Here is a 21,769-nt window from a genome sequence, read left to right as displayed (position 1 = left end):
GTGAAACTTGTAAGAGGAATAATGTGCTTTTGCTAAATTTGTAGAGAAAGAATGTGTTTTAAAGTGTAAAGCTGGCATTAAAACACAGGTGGCCATTAACAAGACATTGTAGGAAGTCAGATTCATGCTGTAGTTTCCTGCTAATGAAGAAGCAGTGTTAATTAACTGACAGTTTCAGAATAATAGCGGTGGTAAAAACAGGCCTATGAAAGCACAATGTCCTGTAATGTTTTGGTGATGTCATCCTCGTTAGCTCTAGTGGCCTTTGACCGAGTCATGACTCAGCCCTTATATTAACAGCAAACCCCTCTTCTAGCTCTTCCTGCTGTAACTGTAGTAACAGGACTGGAAATGATGTGAAAATGAGTGTGTCACACTCCAACCATTATCTTACTGGACTGTTTTGATGTGGATCGCCATGGCAATAATTCTCTCCCCCCCCCCCCCAACTCCAACCCCTTCCCACAAACCCAAATACGGCCATATTTGTAGGGCAAGATGGAGGGCAGTGGGGTGGAAAAGACAGACTAGAAGAGAGAATGAAAGAAAGAGATAAGGAAATGGGAAAGAAGAGAAGTGATGGACACAAAATTGGGAAATGAAAGAGTCAACAGAGGGGTATGTACAAAAAAAACAGAGAGAGAACAAGGGATGGCTTTACCAGCCGAGGAATGTCTTTCCCGCTGATATCATGTAACAGGACTAGTGGGATTAAAAGGGGAGGTTGTTCTCGCCAGTCACAATGAGTACACCAGACGTTACCCCATCCAGCTGAATGAACCTTGTGATACAAGTGACACACTATCAAACTACAGCACCCAACCGTCTGTATTAACCTGAACTGGGTTACAAAATATTTGAAGTCCTTTCAACTGCTTCAGGGTAGAACTGAGTTTGACGTGACTAATTAAGTTATAAGTAGACAAAGTGCACAAACTCAAGGCATCTGGGGTTTACTGCTCAAAAAGATTTTGAGAGGATTCAAAGGTTCTGTGTGTGTATTTTAAGACCAATATTGGGCTAATTTTGAGACCACCCTTTACTTTTTCACATTGTGTATCACTGGGCTGGGCTTTGTAAGGTTTTAGGAGATGCACTTATTTACACAGCTAAGGTTTTTGGAGTTTAAGCGAGATGCTGGTAGCAGTGAGAGATCTATGGAAAGTTCACTTTTGTTTGTTTGTCAGAGCCGGACTGAAAAACTGTGACTGAAAAACTGCAGTTCCCGTTAAACAACAGGGTCAATGGGAAAGTTGGTTGGTGTTAATTTTGTAAAATAAATAACGGGAATGAAACGGGAGTCCTAACTTCATATCTCATCAGTAAATGCTTGTGCTCTGCTTGGGGATTGACAGAGGAGCGGGACGAGTGTCTCTATGCTTACAAGGTCCTTAGTTAACATCATTTTTCCATTTTGTAATGTTGATTAATGTGAACATGATGTAACCATTTCATTTTTTCCATCCGCGCAAATTGCTTTCTAACAATTGGCAACAAAAGAAACATCAAAATAATAATAATAAAAAAACGCTCAAGTGAGTGAAGGAAGATCTTTTTTTGGTCATAAAGGACAACTTGGTGTGGATGGGAGGTAAAATGTATTAAAATAAATGTGTACTTTATCTCCAACAGTGTGGACATAGACTTGATCAATCTGCATCTCTCTGCCTACTCTTGTGTCTTTATTATCTCTGTATCTTTGTTAGCCTTTCTCCATTTCTCTGCCACTGTCAGTCTCTTTCTGCTTCTGCTGTCTTTTTGAGTGTGAATTTGTCTTCCACTCTGTCTGCAGTCACTCTCTCAAGACTTTTTGGGCTGAGCAGGGTCGAATGGGGTCAGGGTTCTGTGAAACTCATCCCCCATAATCTTTTGCTGCCTGGCCAGGTGGCTGCGCTGTACCCAGCACGTACACACTTATATAAACACGTGCATACATACGCACACATTCATGCTCTTCTTGGAAAAGTGGAGAGTTTTTGTGTCGCTTGGCAGTTAAGGCGCTCATCTCTTTTCTCAGTGAGAGGGTTGCAGTGGACAAAGTCTGTCTGTGTCTCTCCGTCTATGTTTACATGCACACATGAAACCCGGTTATTGAGAGAAATCAGGTTAAGGCAGGGAATTGGAGAGTGCAATTACATGTGTTTATACTGAGACTTATTTATTTTAGTTTCAGGTTAAGTTTGACTTTGGATTTCATTATTTTGGACACAACGACGCACGAATAGTGTTTTGAATAGTGTTTCTTATGCATTACTGCTATATAATTACTTTCTGTAGTCCTTCTCATGCACATGCATACTTTAGAAACCGTTGTACATGGCCAAAAGTCAGGTTTCTCCTGCAGAAATCAAGCCGTATTAACCAGATTCTTCCAATCTTTCAAACCCTTACCCTGATTAGGAAAACTGGATGCCTCATTTACAAGTCCAATAAAATCCAGTTGCTGCAGGAAGACATTAAGCACAGTTTTTATTTGCATGTCTTCCGCTCTGTTTTGGAGTTTGTTTTTGGAATTTAGATTTTTCTGCAGTTATTTGCTCTCTTTCACATTCTTACGCTACTTCTCTGTTCCTTTGTACCAGTCTCTCTGTCTGTCTCTCCCTCTCTAATCCCCTTTTTAAACGATCAGGGCCCTGGCCATGGGAACCGAACCTTCACCATGACAACCACAATTTCAGGCATGTCCCAACGACTTCTCTGCCGTGTGTGTGTGTGTGTGTGTGTGTGTGTGTGTGTGTGTGTGTGTGTGTGTGTGTGTGTGTGTGTGTGGCCCAGCTGTTGAACAGATGGAATGCTCACTATGCAGCAGATGATAATGGTGTGGAATCCAAGGTCTGTGCCCCTCTCTACCTTAATTTTCCTCTTCCCTCTCCTCCCTCCTTCTCAACTCTGTCCCCACTCCTTCCTCTCTGTCCTCTGCTGTCTGTCTGTCCTCCCTCTCATCTCCACATCTATCTCTCTCTGTCCCTTTTCTGCTGAGTGTCCGTTACTTTGCTTTGTTCTCCCTGATTAGAGGCTTCTAAAGATGGGTATCATATCTCACTTTGTTCCTTTACAGCAACACACACACACACACACACACACACACACACACACACACACCCTGTGGCCCTGGATGTGTGTGGAGTGGGGGCTGAATGAGCGCCACATTTTTCACATTTTTTTTCTCCAGGCCTTGAAGGTCTTTTTCTGTCTCAGTGCAGACAGACTGCGTCTAAGAACCACAGGCCGTCATCCAGGAGGAATGCAACCTCCTCCTTAGTTTTACTGTGGCTCTATTTGCAAGTAGAGCCACTAATAGAGTGTGTAGGTGTGCAACATTAAAAAAGAGTTTTGTAAACATGTCCATGTCCATGTATTTGAGGAAGACTGAGGGATGGAGCATGTGAGGGGGAGTAAGGAATGAGATGAATGAAGCTCACGTATAGTATTAATGTGAATGTGGGCTTACAAATAGTCAAATGTGTGTTTTCCTACTTTGTTCCATGGAATAGATTTGCAGTGTGGATAAGTTGTTTCAGGTGTGTGATTTTGGAAGTAAAAGCCAAATTCATTTTCTATTTAGGCAATTATAAGTGACTGGAAGTTGGAGCACTTTAAAGGCTGGAAAAGGTATGAAACTCCTGGTTGAGTCATCAGTACAAAAGATGAGCAACTATGTTAGAAAATATAATACAACATCAAAGATGATCAAAGTTTTGGAGAGATGTCAACTACGACTCTAAAGGAGAATTTTGGTAAGAAACATTCAATCGCAGACCTTCAATTGGTGTTGTGTGTGCTGTTAACGGCGAGCAAAAGCGAAAATGTCTGCTTTATGGAAACCTGATCAAACATTTAACATTTTATTAGTAGTTTGAAATTTTGGGAAAAACACTTTATTGAAGATGCAGTAGTTAAGACTTATAAAACTAACTTTCTGTCATATTTGCTGAAACTGACCCTATGTTCCAGTAGAACTACATGAAGCAGGTCATAAAAAAAAAAAAAAAATATGGCTCCTCTGTCACCACCTACAGCCTGTAGTGTGATTTGCAAAAATCCACAGCTCCCTGTTCAGATGCACTAATCAGGGCCGGGGGGGGTGTCTAACTGTCTGTCAATCACTGCTCGTGCACACGCATTCATTCTCCCTTGTGCGGGGAGGGGCTCAGGAGACAGTTTTGGGCTTTAGCAGAAAGGGGGGAGGGACTGAGAAGTTGTCGATGTTCAAATTCTGGCTAGCTGTTTACCCCCGTTTCCAGACTTTATGCTAAGCTAAGCTGATTGGCTGCTTTCTGTAACTTCTAGGGGTGGAAAGGTACACAGAAGTCACAGTTCGGTTCATACCTCGGTTCAGACATCACGATTCGGTTCGGTACAATGGAGGGAAAAGCAAAACAAAAATGCAAGGCAATTTTTTTTTTTTTTTATTGTGCATGTCTCAGGCTGTACCACCTAGTGTCATACAGTCTCTCCCCTGAGCTAGCTGCAGCAGCCTGAAGTGTGTAAAGTAAGATGTAAACAGTAAACAGTAAGTACCCCACATCATCTCCAGACTCCATCTGTAACTTGTAAACAAAATAAGACAATCAGCTATAAAACTGAAAATACAGCATCTCTTATTTATGAAAGTGCAAATTACATTGAATAATAACAAAACAAAAATATGTGGACGGGATGGCACGAACGAGGTTCGAGTACATATAGCAAATATGAGTGAATACGGGCGCATTGAAGATGACATGTAAATTCCGATTGCTTCAGTGATTTGTTTTTTTTGGCCCTATGTGTATCTAAAGGCTGGTTAAGCACTGTAGGGAGGAGAAGTTGGACAGTTTTTTTTTGTCTTGTTTCAGTGATTGGCACATCTGGGTGATGGCGTCAGATATGCGTTAGCATGTTAGATGTATTTCCACTCACATACCCGACAACTGCTGAACAACGGCGACACACAGTCCTCGTCTTATCCACCACTCTCTCTTGCCTGTACTACTGTAACTGACTCGAAGACCGAAGTTTTCGAGGCGGGGACAGCACCAGGCGGGCAGGCATGAGACGAGATGGCATGACACGGGGGGGCTCCAGGCTGCAGCTATACAGTCTTGAAGTTTTCCCAAACTTGCGATCTTAAAGAGGCCGGCAGGGAACTCTTGTGGGTCGCCACCACTCTTCCTTTAGTGCTGCTATCTCTGACTCGCTCGCTGGACCGTCGACCTGATTAAAAAAATGCATACATAGGTGGAGCTCAGCTATCTTCAGTGCTAAGGAGGGGCTACAGATTAGGTGTCCCCAGAACCCGCGTATCTAACATTAGTTCAGCATTACATTAGTTCAGCATTACATTAATTAATTTGCACGCAATTTTTATTTATTTTTATACCGTGTATTCTCCGTGTAAATTCATGCACCGAACCGTAATGCCCGTACCATTTCGGTTCAATACGAGTACATGTACCGTTCCACCCCTAGTAGCTTCATATTTACCATACAGACACGTACAGATGTGCACCTCTGACTTGTTTATTTACCACCAACAGCATACCAAAGTGACAAAAACACCCTGGTTTCTCAGAAATAATTAAAACTGATGGCCATAAGATAAACGTGTAGTATAGGTAAATTCTCTTGGTGAAATAGAAATTTACAGAAGGGAAAAATATTTCAAGAACTAGTGGCCTCAACAACAACAAAAATACTTCCAGTGTATTTTGGTGCCTTTTAGAAAAGCCATCCCATATTTGAAGGTAGTGACTCGTACTATAACTACTACTACTACTACTACTACATTGAGACCTACTGATGATGTCACAAAAGTTTGTGTAATCCTTGCCTCACATCCTCCTAAGCACTCACCTCCCTCTCTCCTTTCATCCCTCCCTTTCACCTTCTCTCTGCTGATCCCTGGCTCGCTCTTCGTCTCTCAATTTCCTTGCGTTTTTGTACCTAATCTCTTACCCAGACTCCTTTTGCCTGTCCTCTTTCTTTCTCTGTCTCTCTCTCTCTGCAGTCTGTCCTTCAGTGTCTCTCTTTCTTCCTCTAAATCCCCATCTCGCCTGATTTTTGGCTCAGCCTGCTGCTCCCCCCCCCTCAATTCCTCGTCTTTTCCTGCTGTCCGTTGCGCTCCTTCGCTGCGTCTGGTTGTCCTCAGTAATCAAACACAGGCGGTCAGACTCAGACAGGATGTGAGGTCAGACGAGGAGAGGAAGTGAGGGTGCGTGGGCAGCACATAAACAGAAGAGAGAGGTGGTGAGGGACAGTGAGGATATAGGAGTGTGTGTGTGTGTAGCTACATTGGAGCTGTTTCAGCCATCAGCGTCAACTCTTTGTGGTTGTTCTCTATATTAAACACTTAAGCAGCTGGACTCAGCAACCACAGCAAGTCATAACACTCAGCGGTGAGGTAAAGCAGTCGTGTTTTTCAAACTTTATTACTGGTCTTCTGAAACATTAAATAATTCTCTTCTGTCACAAAGTTTGTGGGTTCTCCAACTTTTTTTCACAGTGCAGAAATATTGGTCCATCTCATTCAGTGTAGAATTGTTTGGCTGTAAGTAGCTACGTAATGCAGCCAATAAATCGAGTGTTATTCAAGTTAATTGTTTAACCTAAACATGGTCCTACTTTTGGTCCTGATTCAGCCCTCAAGAAGCAATGAGCTACATGTTGGCAAAATGACAGAAAAGCAACAAAAAAACTCAGATTTTTAAGGGACGTTCAACATTTTTGGAAATAAGCCTATTTGTTCTTTTTTCTAGGTATTGTGTGATTTTGAGAAACCTAGCAACCCAGATTTGAACAAAAAGAAACGAAGCGCTTTGAATCTTAACTCAAGGTCCAGCTTTTTTTGGAGCTTTCAACTGCATCTAATAGTCTTCTAGCCTGGAAATCCAGACCAAAATCCGAAAGATTAAGGGTCTGGCACTGAGTAATGAAAATGGCCCAACTCGAGGGGCGACACCAAGCATGCATTTAAAAATCTCACTGCACGCAATTGGATACCATTACGACCAATCACAACAATACACGGGGTGACGTATCCAGAGCCCCATACGCTTAGCTACCAGCGGAGCTAACTGGTAGATTAAACTCTTGCCATATCTGGTCAGCAAAACAGAAAAATCTGCCTATATCAGATACACCGATGTGATTGGTGCAGCTCGGCTAAAAGGATTGGTTAGTTAATGAGCATCATTACTGAATGCCAGAGTGACTTGCTGAGAGAACTCTGGATTTCCAGGGTAATAGTCTTCATCGGTGAATGCAGTTCTTTTGATAGGGCTGGCTGATGATCAAATTTATTAGATGTAGAATCTCTCATTGGCCTAAATTTACTTTCATCACAGATTCCAAACAAAGAAATGAAAAAAGGTACCAAAAAAAACAGTGATATCTTTACAGACATTCACCGAACCAGTCAGCCACTGGTTATACTGTAATTAATCCAGATGATATAAAAAAATAAGAAATCTCGTACGAAAGAGATTGTATTTCATAATTCTTTTTTTATGCTACTAAACTTAACATTTGTAGTTGAAGATATCCTCAACAGCACCAGCCTCTGTCTCTAACAAAACAAAGGAAAAGGCAGAATGTTATTTTTCTTTAACCATTTTATGGTAAATAAAACATAAATTTCTCCAGTTCCCAATAAATCATTAAACTTGTTCAACAGTAAAGCTGTTTGTCAGCCATCCATATTGTTTGCTTATAAAGATGCTAATAATTGAATTACTCCTCTTCTTGCCTTAACTGTGGTACCAGCACCAGACATGTAGCTAAAGGACCGTAGCGTTAAACAGGCAATATTCTCCTTTTTCACCCAGCTGTGATAAATGGGTGGAATAAGCTGGGTCAGCCTGTGAGCAGACAGAGCTGTTCATGTCTGGAGTGGTCTGTCTGACTGTGCCATTATTCCATAAAAGAGAAAAGATCAGTTTTGTTTGAAAGGGGGCATGATAAAAAAAAGCGTGCTAATGAGCCAAAGTGTCTAGCAGTGATGCAGAATGTGTACTACACCTGTTGAACTCTACCCAACACACACACACACACACACACACACACACACACACACACACACACACACACACACACACTATCACACACACACACACACACACACACACTCACACAGTAGCCTAACCCCCCTCGTCCTATCACCCATCACCAATCTGCTGTAACATGATACTGGGACTTTGGAGACACACACTCGCTGTCTCTCTCTTGCACTTGCTTTTTTATTTTGTCAAACACACACACACACATGCACACACGCGCACACACACACACACACACACACACACACACACACACGGAGGTCAAGTTGAGGTTGTGCTTCCATGACATCACTGTTGCCATGACTCATAAGTGCAACCCCAGGCTCAATAAGGCCCTCTCCCCCACAGAACCTGTCAGAGGGACTTAGCCACTCTCTCTCTCTCTCTCTCTCTCTCTCTCTCTCTCTCTCTCTCTCTCTCTCTCTCTCTCTCTCTCTCTCTCTCTCTCTCTCTCTCTCTCACACACACACACACACACACACACACACACACACACACACACACACACACACACAATCATTCATTCATTAATTCATCAGTTGAACCCAGTGATCTTCGAAAACATAAGTATACTGTGTATGTGTTGTGCAGTTGTGTGTTAATGCCTATTTAATGCAGTCCTTTACCACTGTAACACTCTTATCAAACAGACTTGGTTTCATACAGGTCTTAAATTACACACACACACACACACACACACACACACACACACACACACACACACACACCCTATGTGATTTATAGTGGTCAGACTCAGATGGAGAAAGCAGGCCTCCTCTGGTTGGAAAAACCTCCACTGCGGGGATCACACAGGGGGGAAAGACTTCCATTACCAACACATGTGTACACATACACACTCACTTGCACTCTCCCTCCTACCTATCCAGAGTGTCTAATAAATCCCCTTTTAGACACATCGTATCACTGGACCAGACCTGTGCGTGCATGTGTGTGTGTTTGTGCGTGTGTGTGCCCGTGCCCTTCCACCCAAAATCATGCTCAAAGAGGCCTTTATGAACTTCAGGACCGCAACTGATGATTACAGCGGTGCTCATAAGTTTGTGAACCCATGCTAAAGTTGACTAAAAAGAGGAATACAAAAATCATCTTTTGGAATTTGATCTTAATGCCTTAATTAAAAAAAACTAGGAAAAATCCAACCTTTAAGGACACCAATTTTCTTTGTGAATGAATAATGTATTGTAAATAAATAAACGTTCTTCCTTAAAATACAGGGGACATAAGTCAGTACACCCCTATGTTAAATTCCCATAGAGGCAGGCAGATTTTTATTTTTAAAGGCCAGTTATTTCATGGATCCAGGATACTATGCATCCTGATAAAGTTCCCTTGGCCTTTGGAATTAAAATAGCTCCACGTCATCACATACCCTTCACCATACCTAGAGATTGGCATGGTTTTATTTCAGTTAGCCTAATAGCTGGTTTGATTTGCATTGAGAGATGATTTTATGGAAAGTACCCCATGCCAATCTCTAGGTATGGTGAAGGGGATGTGATGATGTGGGGCTATTTTAATTCCAAAGGCCAAGGGGACTTTATCAGGATCAAGTTTCAACACAAACTTGTTACCATTAAAATCCATAAATACATTACATTATAATGAGCCCCACCATTTTTATAGACATAAATGTCCTTTTTCTACTCTGTCACAAAGTATGTAATTATGCATGTCCTCAGCATTTGAAAGAGTTCACATTTAACACCTGATGTCTAGTTGGTGTTTTATGGTAGGTTCAGCCATACAGGAAGCAATGTGCAGCTGCTTTCATGGGAGACCACATATGTGAATTAGCAGCTATATCTGATCCAGTATATTGTCTGGCATCTGTATCAAATACTCAAATGAAATCAAAATAAATAGAAGTTGAAATAAACCTAATTAAGAAGGGCTCTAAAAGAAGCATTGCAATCCAGTTTTCTTTGCAGGCTTGTTAGAGTTAAATACCCAGCGGCATTTTATATCAGCACTATCATAATATACATATGGCATTGTTTTCAGTATAATTTCTACTGCAAGGCTGCAACAACACTGCTGACGTCAGATGATTATGTGGATGATTACTCACAGGTGTAGGGACAATTCAGTTGATTGAAAATGATACATAATAATGATTAGTATAATGATTTCTATGAAGTAGTGCCTCCAAAGATAATCAACAGGTTCTATGTACAGAACAGAATAGTCACTGTGGAATATGAGTAATCTTTTTTGGGGTGATCCCCGTTTTATTTGCTCTAGGTCGGGAATTTGTGACTAATGCTTTTCTGTGAAACACTGGGTAATTTAGTGTTTTTTTCCCCCCAAGAGCTGTGTTCATCATGACTTTATAGGATGAAATAAGTGGTTGCTGATGCAAACAAGTGTTGCATTACACACTATTAGACAACACACTTTTGGGGAATTTGGGTCTGGTTTTACTTTATTTTGGGCTATTTCTGTGTTTTTTGTTTCCACAGCTGACTGAATTACGTTTTACTTTCACAGACAAAATCAGGAACTAGTTGACTTTTTTTTACCCTACAATTACATTAATTTTATTACTACAATTTTACAGTTAAGAAGCAAATCTTGGCTGACCTTGGACAATAAAGAGACATAGATTTCAAGATATCACAATAACATGGCTTGTGGGAATTTAAAACCCCGTCCTTGTCAGCAGCACTGCATAATTGCTAATGTGTTTTGAAACTTGGGATTGTGGAATTTAACTTTTCTTTTTATTTAAATAAAAAAGTCAGGCGTCAGAAATGTGTAAATTATGCTATTAAGGCCCCCGACATTTGGCACAAATGCTCCAAAGATCGGTGCCAGTCTCTCTACTATGTTGAATATAACATTTAAAAAAACCTCTGATGTTTGATAATTACTCTTTTTTTTTTTCCTCTCTGTCTCCTCAGACCATGATTCAGAAGGAAAGCGTGTTCAAGACATGCTGTCTACAATCGACAAACCACAGGTTGGTATGCAAACCTCTTCCCACAGATGCGCGCACACACACACACACACACACACACACACACACACACACACACACACTTACTGTATAACCACTTTCATCAATCACCTTTTGTCTGATGCACTCGTAGCTGGCAGCGTTGATGTCTTTTCCATATTTTCATCCTGTCTCTGTGACTACCATAAAACTCAGATGCTAACACTGACAATAATAAGTGTAGTGTCTTGTAAATGCAGTGTGTCTCTCATTTTAAAGTCATTTTCAGGGCTTTAATAACTGTCACAGGTAAGGTAACTGATCATTTAAGCTCTGCTTGGCCTGGCCACATGAGGGCAGCATCTGCTCATCCAAGCCATTCACTTCCCGCTCTGCCTTTACCAGCTGAAAAACACTAGAACAGCTTTTTTTTCCTTCCCCAAGGGGATTGTGAGTGAATGAGCTGGAGCCATGCAGACATGGTTTGGTAGAGAGGAATTGCTCTCTCCCAGTGAAAGCAGTTTGGTCAGCAAGCTGTGCAATTGGACACTTTGAGTGAGAGAGAGAGAGAGAGAGAGAGAGACCTTCAGGAGATTAGAAGTTAGTGTGCAGCAGCGATTCATTCGCTCTCATAACCTCAAATCACCTCCTCACTGATACAGCCTGTTTATTATAGTCGATATTGAGAAGAAAAAGGAGAGGGAAATAAGGAGGAGGATTTTGAGATCTCCTAGTGTCATTGATTGCTATTTTGTGTCACTAACTGCAGATGCGATGTTCTTTCGCTTTTGACACTCCATTACCTTAATGCATTTATATGGTTTTATACTGTATATGGAGAGATAGTAAGTTTTACTGTGCCCCATGCAACAGCAAAAGTGCCTCGTGATGGATTTAGCTGTGTACCATATACAGACACGGGAGCAGGTGTTGCCGAGGCAGACCTTATATGAGAAAGTTCTTTCATTTAAAATGTTCACAATATTGTTCCTGTGGTTGTGTTGTTTGCTTTCAAAGCAGGTAGGTGCGTCTACTTCAGCTAAATTGAAATATGAGAAGCAGTGTGGGGCTGAAAGAGAAGTAGGCAGGAAAAAAAGGAGAATTTGTTTGTGAATTCACCCTGTACCTGTTTACTATTAGTACTTGAAGAAAGATGCAGCAAACCTTTTCCCTCAAAGGTCTGGGTGCTCATAATAGCACTGGCTACATTTACATGCACATGATTAGTCGATGATGGCTGATAGTCACAGTAAGGCATTACACCAATTCAGACGTTAATGCAGGTTACTTAATATTCCTATTTCCTTGCTTCGGAGCATAGTGTAATTGATTGCTGAAATCGCCAAATTATGTTTAAGTCAAAATCTTTTTCCCAAACTGATCCCTACCCACAGAGTGGGTCTCCACAGAGTGCCACTAAGGAGGAAGGTTTAAATAAAGCTGTGTGTAAACTCATTCTTTATCTTCAGAATAATAGAGCATGCACAAATATGTTTTTATTTATTTTAAAAAGTACAAAAGAGTGGAAATGCATCTTTTTTTAACTCAACATCTTTGGCGTGCGGTGTCAAGCAGATTGATTGTTGTGGCTATCTCACAAAATGTGATGATTGCAGTTTAAATGCTCTTCTATTATGAGCCTAGAAGTTGAATATTATCGTATTTAAGTAATCATACTCCCATTCTATCTAAATCGCATTGTGATTGGACTAAATCTGTGTATTTACATAAATGCAGCCATTGTATGAGGGAGACTAATGATCAAATCAGACACTTATTTATTTTTAGCAGCCTTTGTGTAACAGGTGCTGTCACGCAAATAATTTGTCCTCCATTCTTCATCTGTTTCTCATCCTCTTTTACTTTTTTGTGTCCTGTTCTTTCAGCTTTTTGTCACTGTTTATCTTTTATGCACATGAAACAGTTGCTGCATTTATCTTCAGGTCATTCATTACCTGGAAGCCTTATTTATCTATCCACAGTGTGCATTTTAGTAAAGTGATTGACACAACGAGTGTGAAAACAATGTTTTTAGTTAGTAAGTTAGTAAATAAATTGCCATAAAAGACATAGGCATTCTCAGGCATGTGGACACAGTGATGCGATCTCATAAAACCCAATCATTATGATCAAAACGCTCAATAAAATTACATGTCTGTCTCTCTGTCTTTTCCTGTCTGTCTTCCTCATAGACAGTCTAGGCATGGTTGTGGTTTCCAGTGCCCTCAAGGCACATTCATCGCCTACTCACTGGATGTGAAGTCTGGAATAGCAGCAGACTGTGCTAAATCACGCTAAATTGGCTCACCCACCATATGCTCCCTTAAACATGCAGGCACTTGCAGGCAAACAGACAGGCACACAGTTGAACACACAAAACACCCAGGCCTTTTTTTTCTTCGTGTTTGTTAATTTTATTTTGCTTGTGTGTTGTCGTACGCACATACAGAGCCAATTAATGGACAGACAGAAAAAACCTAGATGCACATTTAAAATGATACACACACCTTGATAGAACGATTTTACCGACATGATCATGAGGGTTGAGTTAATGCTGCCTAGAACAGAATAGAATAGAAAGGATCACTTACAAATAAAAAAACTATAAAATGTCCTGCGTACAGCTGCTAACCAAATGCCACACTACATTTTGTGCAACCATACTTGGTTTCATTGTGTATATAACATACAGTATGCATAATTATGTGTGTCTTATAGGTGTCCAATGTGCAGGCACGGGCTGCACGGTTGTCCTGGGCCCCCCCGGCAGGGCTGGTGAACAGGCATGGTAACGGGATGCCTGTGTCCTGCTCCTACGAGGTTTCTCTCTCAGATAAGGGACGAGACGGAAAGTATCGCCTCATATACAGGTAGGGAACACACTCCAAGCTAAAAGAATACGCCACCAGCTACAAAGACACCTCAAGAAATGGCCAAAGTACACTGGTGTGACTTTTGTGCTTTGTTTGTTTCAGTGGCGAAGAATTGGAGTACCACCTGAAAGACCTAAGGCCAGCGACAGACTACCACGTACGGTAAGGACATTTAGCATGTGGTGTTTTATACTGCTTTCATACCTTTGTATGTTCTATATGTGAGGTTTGTGGGTTTTCCATATATATATATATATATATATATATATATATATATATATATTGCTAGATTCTAGCTTCATCTAGCCGTGAACATTTGGATATCTTGTGTGTTTGCTTTAGGGTGTCGGCAATGTACAACTCGGTTCGAGGCTCGTGTTCAGAGGCCGGATCGTTCACTACACACTGCAGCGCCCCCGATGTCCCGTTATCCCCGAAACTCTCCCACCGCACCAAGAGCACCCTCACCCTACAGTGGAAGGTACAGGCACTAACAGACACTCCTTTTTCATCTCAAAGACATACAGTAACACATTTAACCCCTATAAACATCCCAGTGACTTGTGATGTGTCAATTGGTTTTGACGGCCCATTTGCGATTAAATTATTATAAATTAAACAAGACTCAGGGTTCTTTATGTGTCTACCACACTTCATTTGTACAGTGACACACAAAGGATCTGCATTCTTTTTTTTAGGCTTTTTCCACCTTTTAATTGATAGGACAACTAGGTGAGAGAGAGGGGGAAGACATGCAGGAAATTGTCACAGGTCGGATTCGAACCCTGGACCTCTGCGTCGAGGCATAACACTCTCAATATATGTGCGCCTGCTCTACCCACTGAGTCAACCCTGCCACAGATCTGCGTTGTTTGATGAAAGTAAACAGCTATGCTTCACCTGGTTTACCTAGCTTGACTTTATCAGCCCTACAGCCCCTATTGGAGAGACATTCTTGCATTGTTGCACAATGCAGTCAGGGCGCATCCCTCTGGCCTCTCTGACCTTCTCCCTGCACACTTAATTTTCATCCACTCACACCGTCACTGATAAAGAGTGACATGTATCACCCAGACAGGTTATGAAGCCAGTCATAAAAACACGGCAAGTATATTGTCTGTCTCAGTGTTAGATACTTTTATCCTTGGCTAATCTTTCTCTCTCTTGTCTCTTGTGTGCCTCGCTCCATCCATTTCCCTGTCGTCCACAGCCCTCAGGCGACAACGGATCCAAAATCACAAACTACCTGCTCGAGTGGGATGAGGTGAGTCTGTCTCTCATCTGTCATGCCTCCCCTTTTTATTTTAAAGAAAGAAGCACTCGTACCTATCACACACGTCACAAAACGGATGTTAACAGGTAGCTCCTCAGACAAGACGTAATAAGTGTTTAAATTATGCCTTTCCAATCCATGTCGGTCCTCTCGCTCTCATTCTCCTTCTCCCTTTTGTACTTTTTCACTTTGTCATCTTTTTTGTTCTTTGTCTATTTTATTGAACTCTTTTCTTCAATCTCCTATTACAATTAATCGTATCCCCCTGTTCTTGTCTCATCGTACTTTCTTTTTTCATCTATGCATCCATCTCTTCTCTCCTCTGCAGGGAAAGAAGAACAGTGTTTTCAGAGAATGTTACTTCGGGAGCCAGAGACACTGTAAGCTGACACGACTGTTCCCCGCCTGTGGCTACACGTTCAGAGTGGCTGCATACAACGACATTGACGCAAGGTAATGTTGCCTATTACTGAATACACAAACATGTGCTATACAATCACATTCACTCAGGTGAAAAAAAGTAGTCATGCACACATTATCATGAATAGCACAGGAGGCAGATGCCATAACTCTTTCTTGTTGCTTGTTCATATACTGTAGGAGCATGGATTTATTAAGATACACGACCGCTTTTCACATGAGCACCTGACAGTTAGCACTTCAGGCACAACGTACGCATTTTCATTATAAAGTCTAAATGAATCTGTACACCTCAGTAATAATTGACATGCAGCCTGCGTAGATTATTCTGCATGTGACAGGAGTCCTCCTTTTTCCTTATTTTCCCTCTATTTCCTCTCCTCTTGTCTCCTCTTTGTCATTATGGCGGCGAGCATCTCGCCTGCAGTCGTTAGGTTGACAGGGAGGAGGGAGGAGGTGATGGAAGGGAGCGAGGGTGAGGGAGGAGATATTAGCTCTTGGGCTGAACTCAAAGTGGCCTTAATGCATCCTTCAGCTTTTAAGCTATGGACATTCAGTCTGGCACAAACATACCCGGCACACGCTGGCTTTTGATTACTAGCTATTTTTCTTACTTGAATTTCTTTTCCCGACCTCTCAAATCCCTGCTGCTGGGCATACATTCAAATTCTTTCCCTCCTGCAACTCTCAAATTAGCCTCCCCTCATCTTCTGTTTTTTTCCATCTGGCTTCTAACATGTATACATCCTATTTTTCTCCTGTTACGGCTCCTCTTTAACCTCCCTCTTCTTACTATCTCCACTGGCAGCTCCCCACAGCCCCATCCTTACCTGCATCCCCGCACATACCCCTTCATTCCCTTGAAATGAGCACTAATGTCAGTGTCCTTTTCTTATTCACGCTTTCTCCTCCTTTCACTTTTCAAAAATGTTCCTCTCTCCGTCCCTGCTGAATTTGTAATTCATTCACAGCTTCCCTTCCCTCTTGCACTGCAGTCCCTTTTCCCTCAAAACTAATGATCTAAGAAGTGAATAATTTGCTTCAGCATTTTAAATAAAAACAAAAATGTGAATAAAATGGAAATGTTGTTTTGTGCAGTGGCTTCAGCACAGAGGTGGTTTTTTACACCATGGGCACCCTGCCTGCGCTGCCTCTGGCACCGCGGCTGGTCAGGGCGGGGGTCTCCTGGGTGACCCTGGAGTGGGGGCGTCCTGAGGGCAGTCCGAGCGAGGAGCAGCTCAAATACACACTCGAAATCCAGGAGGACAACAGCGTGAGTACCACACACATCTAAACACCCATATTTATATGAAACCATTCATAAGTTTATGTTAGGGGCACAGGTTCTTTTCCGTTACCATAAAAACAACCCTCATAGATTTGAACATGGTGGGAGCATCCACCATAGTAAAACTTGAAAGCGTAATCTGGTTTTGTGAAACCTTCAGTTGTGTTATGTGATTGAGCTCTGTGCTGACAGTTACTCGAATCCCACAAGATGACAAAGAGGAGAATAAACAATTTCCACCAAGGAAAAATGGATTGTGAGAAAATATAAAAAGATTCCTTGCATAATGCATTACAAAATAGTTTATGGGTAATGTATAGCAGATGCACAGAGCAGTAGTTCTTATAATACACAAGCATACACAAAGAAACACACTACATGATTGAGCATGTATATAAAATGAGAATTGCACCAAATGCTCCCACACACTCCCCCTCACACACACATACAGTATATAATGCAAAAGTCAGCATTTATTGCATCCATATGCTTGAAAATGTGCGCTTAAACTCATACACGCTGACAGAAACACTCGTACATACACACACAGACTTCTGACAGTGTATCTGTATCTGTATTACCCACAGGGAACAGACTTTCATCCTAAGTACACTGGAGAAAACTTGACCTGTACTGTACAAGGCCTGAAGAGGAGTACACAGTATAAATTCAGGGTGAGTGACAACATAATGTGGATGCTGGTGTGTGTGTTCATTTTTTTGATTACCTATGCCCAATGTTGGGTGTAACGTGTTACAAAGTAACGCTAAAAGTCGTTACTTTTCCCGAAAAAGTAGTTACGTTACGAAACTTGGGTAACGAAACGTAGTTCCTTTTTCAATTCGGCGCAACGTTACTTTTACCAGGAACAGATTTGACAACAACACTGCCTTCTCAGCTGCGCGCTCACAAGCTCCACACGGGACGTGGCAGAGGCTGGTAGCAGAGTAATCATGGCAAGCGAGAAGCATCCAACGCTAACTTTTGAGAGCGTTTTAAGCTTTGTGACTTTTTGCTGGACGGCGCTCTGAGCCAGGCAGACACAAAGCTGACAACCTCACAGATGGATGCGGTGGAGATGGCCTCATACATACATGCAGCGGACCGCTGTGGACTTGTGTCGGTTGCACAGACACGCAAGGATTTCCAGAAAAGAGGCTGCAGATATAGATACAGATATAAATAGAGATACAGACATTACATAGTATACACTAACACCGTGTAACGCCGATGACCTGCTGATGTGCATTCAACCCGCGCTGGACTCGTTCATAATGAATCAGCCATCACTCTGTGAGTAGAGAATCCAGTCTGCAGTGGAGTTCAGACACTTCACTGATAAACCAGAGATTAGCTTTATGGTCAAAGATAGTTTTTGTATAATTAACTTCAGTCTCTGCCACAGACCCCTGCTTTTAAAAGTAACGTAAAAGTAATGAGTAAGGTAAAAAGTTACTTTCCATAGGAGGTAACTAAGTAAAGTAACTGATTACTTTTTTTTAAGAAGTAACGAGCAAACGCTACTTTTTAAAAGTAACTTCCCCAACACTGCCTACGCCAAGGAGGTTATGTTTTCCGTACGGTTTGTCTGTTTGTTTTTGTTTGTCTGTCAGCAGGATTACGGAAAACAAATACTGGCCCAATTTTCATGAAACTTGGTGGAAGGGTGTAGCATGGGCCAAAGAAGAACCCATTACATTTTGACATGGATCCTGGGCGAATACGCAAATTAATTGTGAGATAGGGTATTTGTGCTGCATTCATGTGGTGTCAGAATAATAAAAAAAAATTAATTCCAGACGGTCAAAACTTCACCGTTTTTTTTTTAAAGATTTTCGTTTGACACTGTAGGCATACTAGAAATGGGAGAAAGAGAGGTTATGGCATGCAACTGGACCTACAGCGGAGACATTGCGGTTGATTGAGAGGCTAACAAGGTGCTCCTGCGTGTTTGTTTCTGCACGATTGTTGGCTCTTTGTGTGCATGTGGACTATTAGAATGATTTCTGCACAGACATTGATGATAATGAATGCTCTGTTTTTTTTCCTATTGTTTATAATGTTTCTCTCTACCTTTGTGTCAACAAAAATGCTTATGAATAGTTTTAATAGCTACAATTCTTGTTGAGAGTTAGATGATAAGACCCAAGCTAACATTACAGCCAGCTGCCAGTTAGCTTAGCTAAGACTCCAGGAAATCTTTGCCCTCGGTTAAGAGATATTCTGACACATAACCACCCTTAAAACTACAACTTCTTCTCACACATATTGTTGTACAGATAACAAAATATACTGTTTTAACTAATGGATACTGGATTTTGTTACCTTTGTAGCGAGCAAGGCTAGCTCTTTCCCCGTTTACAGTCTTTTTGCTACGCTAAGCCAACCTTCTGCTGGCTGTAACTTCATATTTACCGTACAGACTTGGAAGTACTTTCAATCTTCTCATTTAGCTAACTCTAAAGCAAATGGTTCATTGGTGTGTAGCCTAAATGTGTTATGTACGTGTTTGTCCGAATGAAATGGCCAATAATTAGCATGATTAGCATTAGCTGCTTTGTTGTATAAGATGAGTGGGATTTATTACGTAGGATGTTCAATAAAAACTTTATATGAATAATATGTCATTCAAAGTACATTAAAGCAAACACTCACAAGGCTGCATTTACTTAGATTTCAGGTGCCTTGAGTACAGTGTGTAGCTACAGCTCGAGTCATCTTGTGTGCCTATTAATCTTCAGTTTCCAGTCAGTGATGTTCTCTTTCTGTTAAATGTTTCTATGGATACCAGCCTATCCAGGTGACTTCAGTGAGTCAGTTGTTGTCAGTGGTATTACAGCATCCATCAATGTAGTAAGGAATACAGCATTTTACCGCCAGAGAAGTGGCTGCAATTTAACCTGTTGTGAAAGAAGGCAATTCACAAGCCAATTAGAAAGTAGAGAACACCAGCTCAAATAAAAGCTGTGATAGCTATTCATAATGTGAGGACATTGTGACACAAATGTTACTCACAGTAGATCTATGTAGGCGAAGTGAGTTTGCGGGAACTCTGTGTCTTGTTGTCAACAATGTATTATGGTGCAATCATCTCATACACCTTACCTGGACTTACACACACACATACAAACACACACACACACATGCACGCTGTCCTCACTCGCACTGTCAGTTGAGGCGGCTGACACAAACATACATGCTCACACACAAAAGGACCTCTGTGTTCTTTGTGATGTTCATCTGGTGTGAACATCTGGAAACAAAGCAGATTGATTTTCCATGGAATGGGGTAATGGAGGGAGTAAACTGAAGAGAAATGAAGGCAGAGGAGCCATGATAACCACAGGTGGAGTAGAGAGTAATGGCTCCTATCGATCAGGACAGTTCCTTTACTTCTTGATAGATTCCATTTCTCACTGTGCCTCTTTTTTGTCTTACACTCCATCTTTACTCATTTAGTTTCTTCTTTTACCCTATTCTTTCCTCCATTTCTCTCCCTTACCATACCATATTTTCTATGTATACTGCCCTTCTGCCCTCTTTGCTTTCCTCTTCTCTCTTTCCATTTTCTTTTGTTCACCTTACATTGTTCCTCCTTTAACCATCCATGTTGTCCGTTCCCGTCCCTGCAGCTCATAGCATCAAACATGGAGGGAAAGAGCAGTCCCAGTGAAGTGCTGGTGTGCACCACCAATCCAGACAAACCAGGCCCTCCATCTACACCCTGTGTCACCGCAGTAACGCCCTACGGATTTACCATCACATGGGGTAAAGATACAGACCCACACATGTATGCACATTTACCTTACACCGACACAGAGATGGGCAATATTCTTAAAACCCAATGGTTGCACATTCTGTAACACTTACAAGATGCAAGTGGAAATGCACACAGTCACAGGGAATTGTACTAACACAACCACCAAACGTGAAGTTTAAATTCAAATTTAAATGATCATACATTACCCACCCTCTAACATACAGATGCATTTAAATTAATATGTTTTTTTTCCAATCTTGGACTCGTTCTAATAGTTTTAACCAACATTTGTTTGGTCGATTGCTGAGATACTATTTTTAGTCCATTAGTTGACAAAACAAGAAAAGCCAAGGCTTCACAATTATCTGAATTTGTCTTTGGCATAATGGAAAAGGTTTGAACATGTTCTGGTATCCATTCAAGGACAGTCAGTGTAGTACTATTCTAGAAAATATATTAGAAAATGTTCAAAATGGAGAGGTGATAGTTGCTCAAACAAACTCAACTTGGAAAAAAAATCAAATCTAGCAGAGCATATAGCAGAACACAAGTATTGATGGAAAATAGAAAATCAATGACAAACTTTTGCCTCTGGGGTGTTATCATGAAACTGAAGTAGCGGCCATAAAAAGCCATCATGTGTGCTATCATCCATCTGTCACGCGTCAGTGCTGCGGGAGTCAGAGCAGCCTGCCCTTTTTCAAATGTTGTAAAATGGCACAGATCATGCTGCATCTCTCGATCACCGTTCAGATATTGATTTGACTTAAAAAGCTATAAACACAAAACATTTTAGAATGCTAAACAAAAAAACATTATTGCGCATAAGTAGTGTGGTTTTTACACCAGCTATAGCTCAACCATTTTAAAGTGATAGAGCTGCACCACAGTCCATTATGTAATGTGTGTTGATACAATAAGTATAAGCAGAGGCACAGTCAAGTAGGTTGTTTCCAGCAGTGCTGATTCACCTATAATCTCAGAATAAATCATCCCCAATTGTGTATTGTTTTATTGTTACCACCACAAAATTTCTCTGAAAACATCTTTATACAGATTAATACAGAAATAAAAGAAACTAGAACAATTTCTTACCAGTACCCTTGAAACAATTGGCAGGAGTTGTATAACTGTGCTCTGAGAGAATTATCAAAATTATGAAA

At 41.2% G+C, this 21,769-nt stretch overlaps 1 protein-coding gene across 2 annotated transcripts in view; it reads left to right on the top strand.

The window, feature by feature from the left end:
* Nucleotides 1–21,769, top strand: part of fndc3ba (fibronectin type III domain containing 3Ba) — a 107,175-nt gene that overhangs the window by 53,897 nt on the left and 31,509 nt on the right. For both annotated transcript variants that reach the window (XM_078276815.1, XM_078276814.1), the window contains exons 8-16: nucleotides 10,958–11,016; nucleotides 13,711–13,862; nucleotides 13,968–14,027; nucleotides 14,208–14,346; nucleotides 15,076–15,129; nucleotides 15,467–15,591; nucleotides 16,657–16,831; nucleotides 17,434–17,520; nucleotides 20,479–20,614. In XM_078276815.1, the coding sequence (XP_078132941.1) occupies nucleotides 10,958–11,016; nucleotides 13,711–13,862; nucleotides 13,968–14,027; nucleotides 14,208–14,346; nucleotides 15,076–15,129; nucleotides 15,467–15,591; nucleotides 16,657–16,831; nucleotides 17,434–17,520; nucleotides 20,479–20,614 (987 nt within the window). The remainder of the gene's footprint in view (nucleotides 1–10,957; nucleotides 11,017–13,710; nucleotides 13,863–13,967; nucleotides 14,028–14,207; nucleotides 14,347–15,075; nucleotides 15,130–15,466; nucleotides 15,592–16,656; nucleotides 16,832–17,433; nucleotides 17,521–20,478; nucleotides 20,615–21,769) is intronic.

This window comes from Sander vitreus, chromosome 20 (assembly GCF_031162955.1).
Source record: "Sander vitreus isolate 19-12246 chromosome 20, sanVit1, whole genome shotgun sequence".
Lineage (NCBI taxonomy): Eukaryota > Metazoa > Chordata > Actinopteri > Perciformes > Percidae > Sander > Sander vitreus.
Note: the sequence above shows the minus strand (reverse complement) of the source record. Positions and strands in the feature narration are given on the sequence as shown.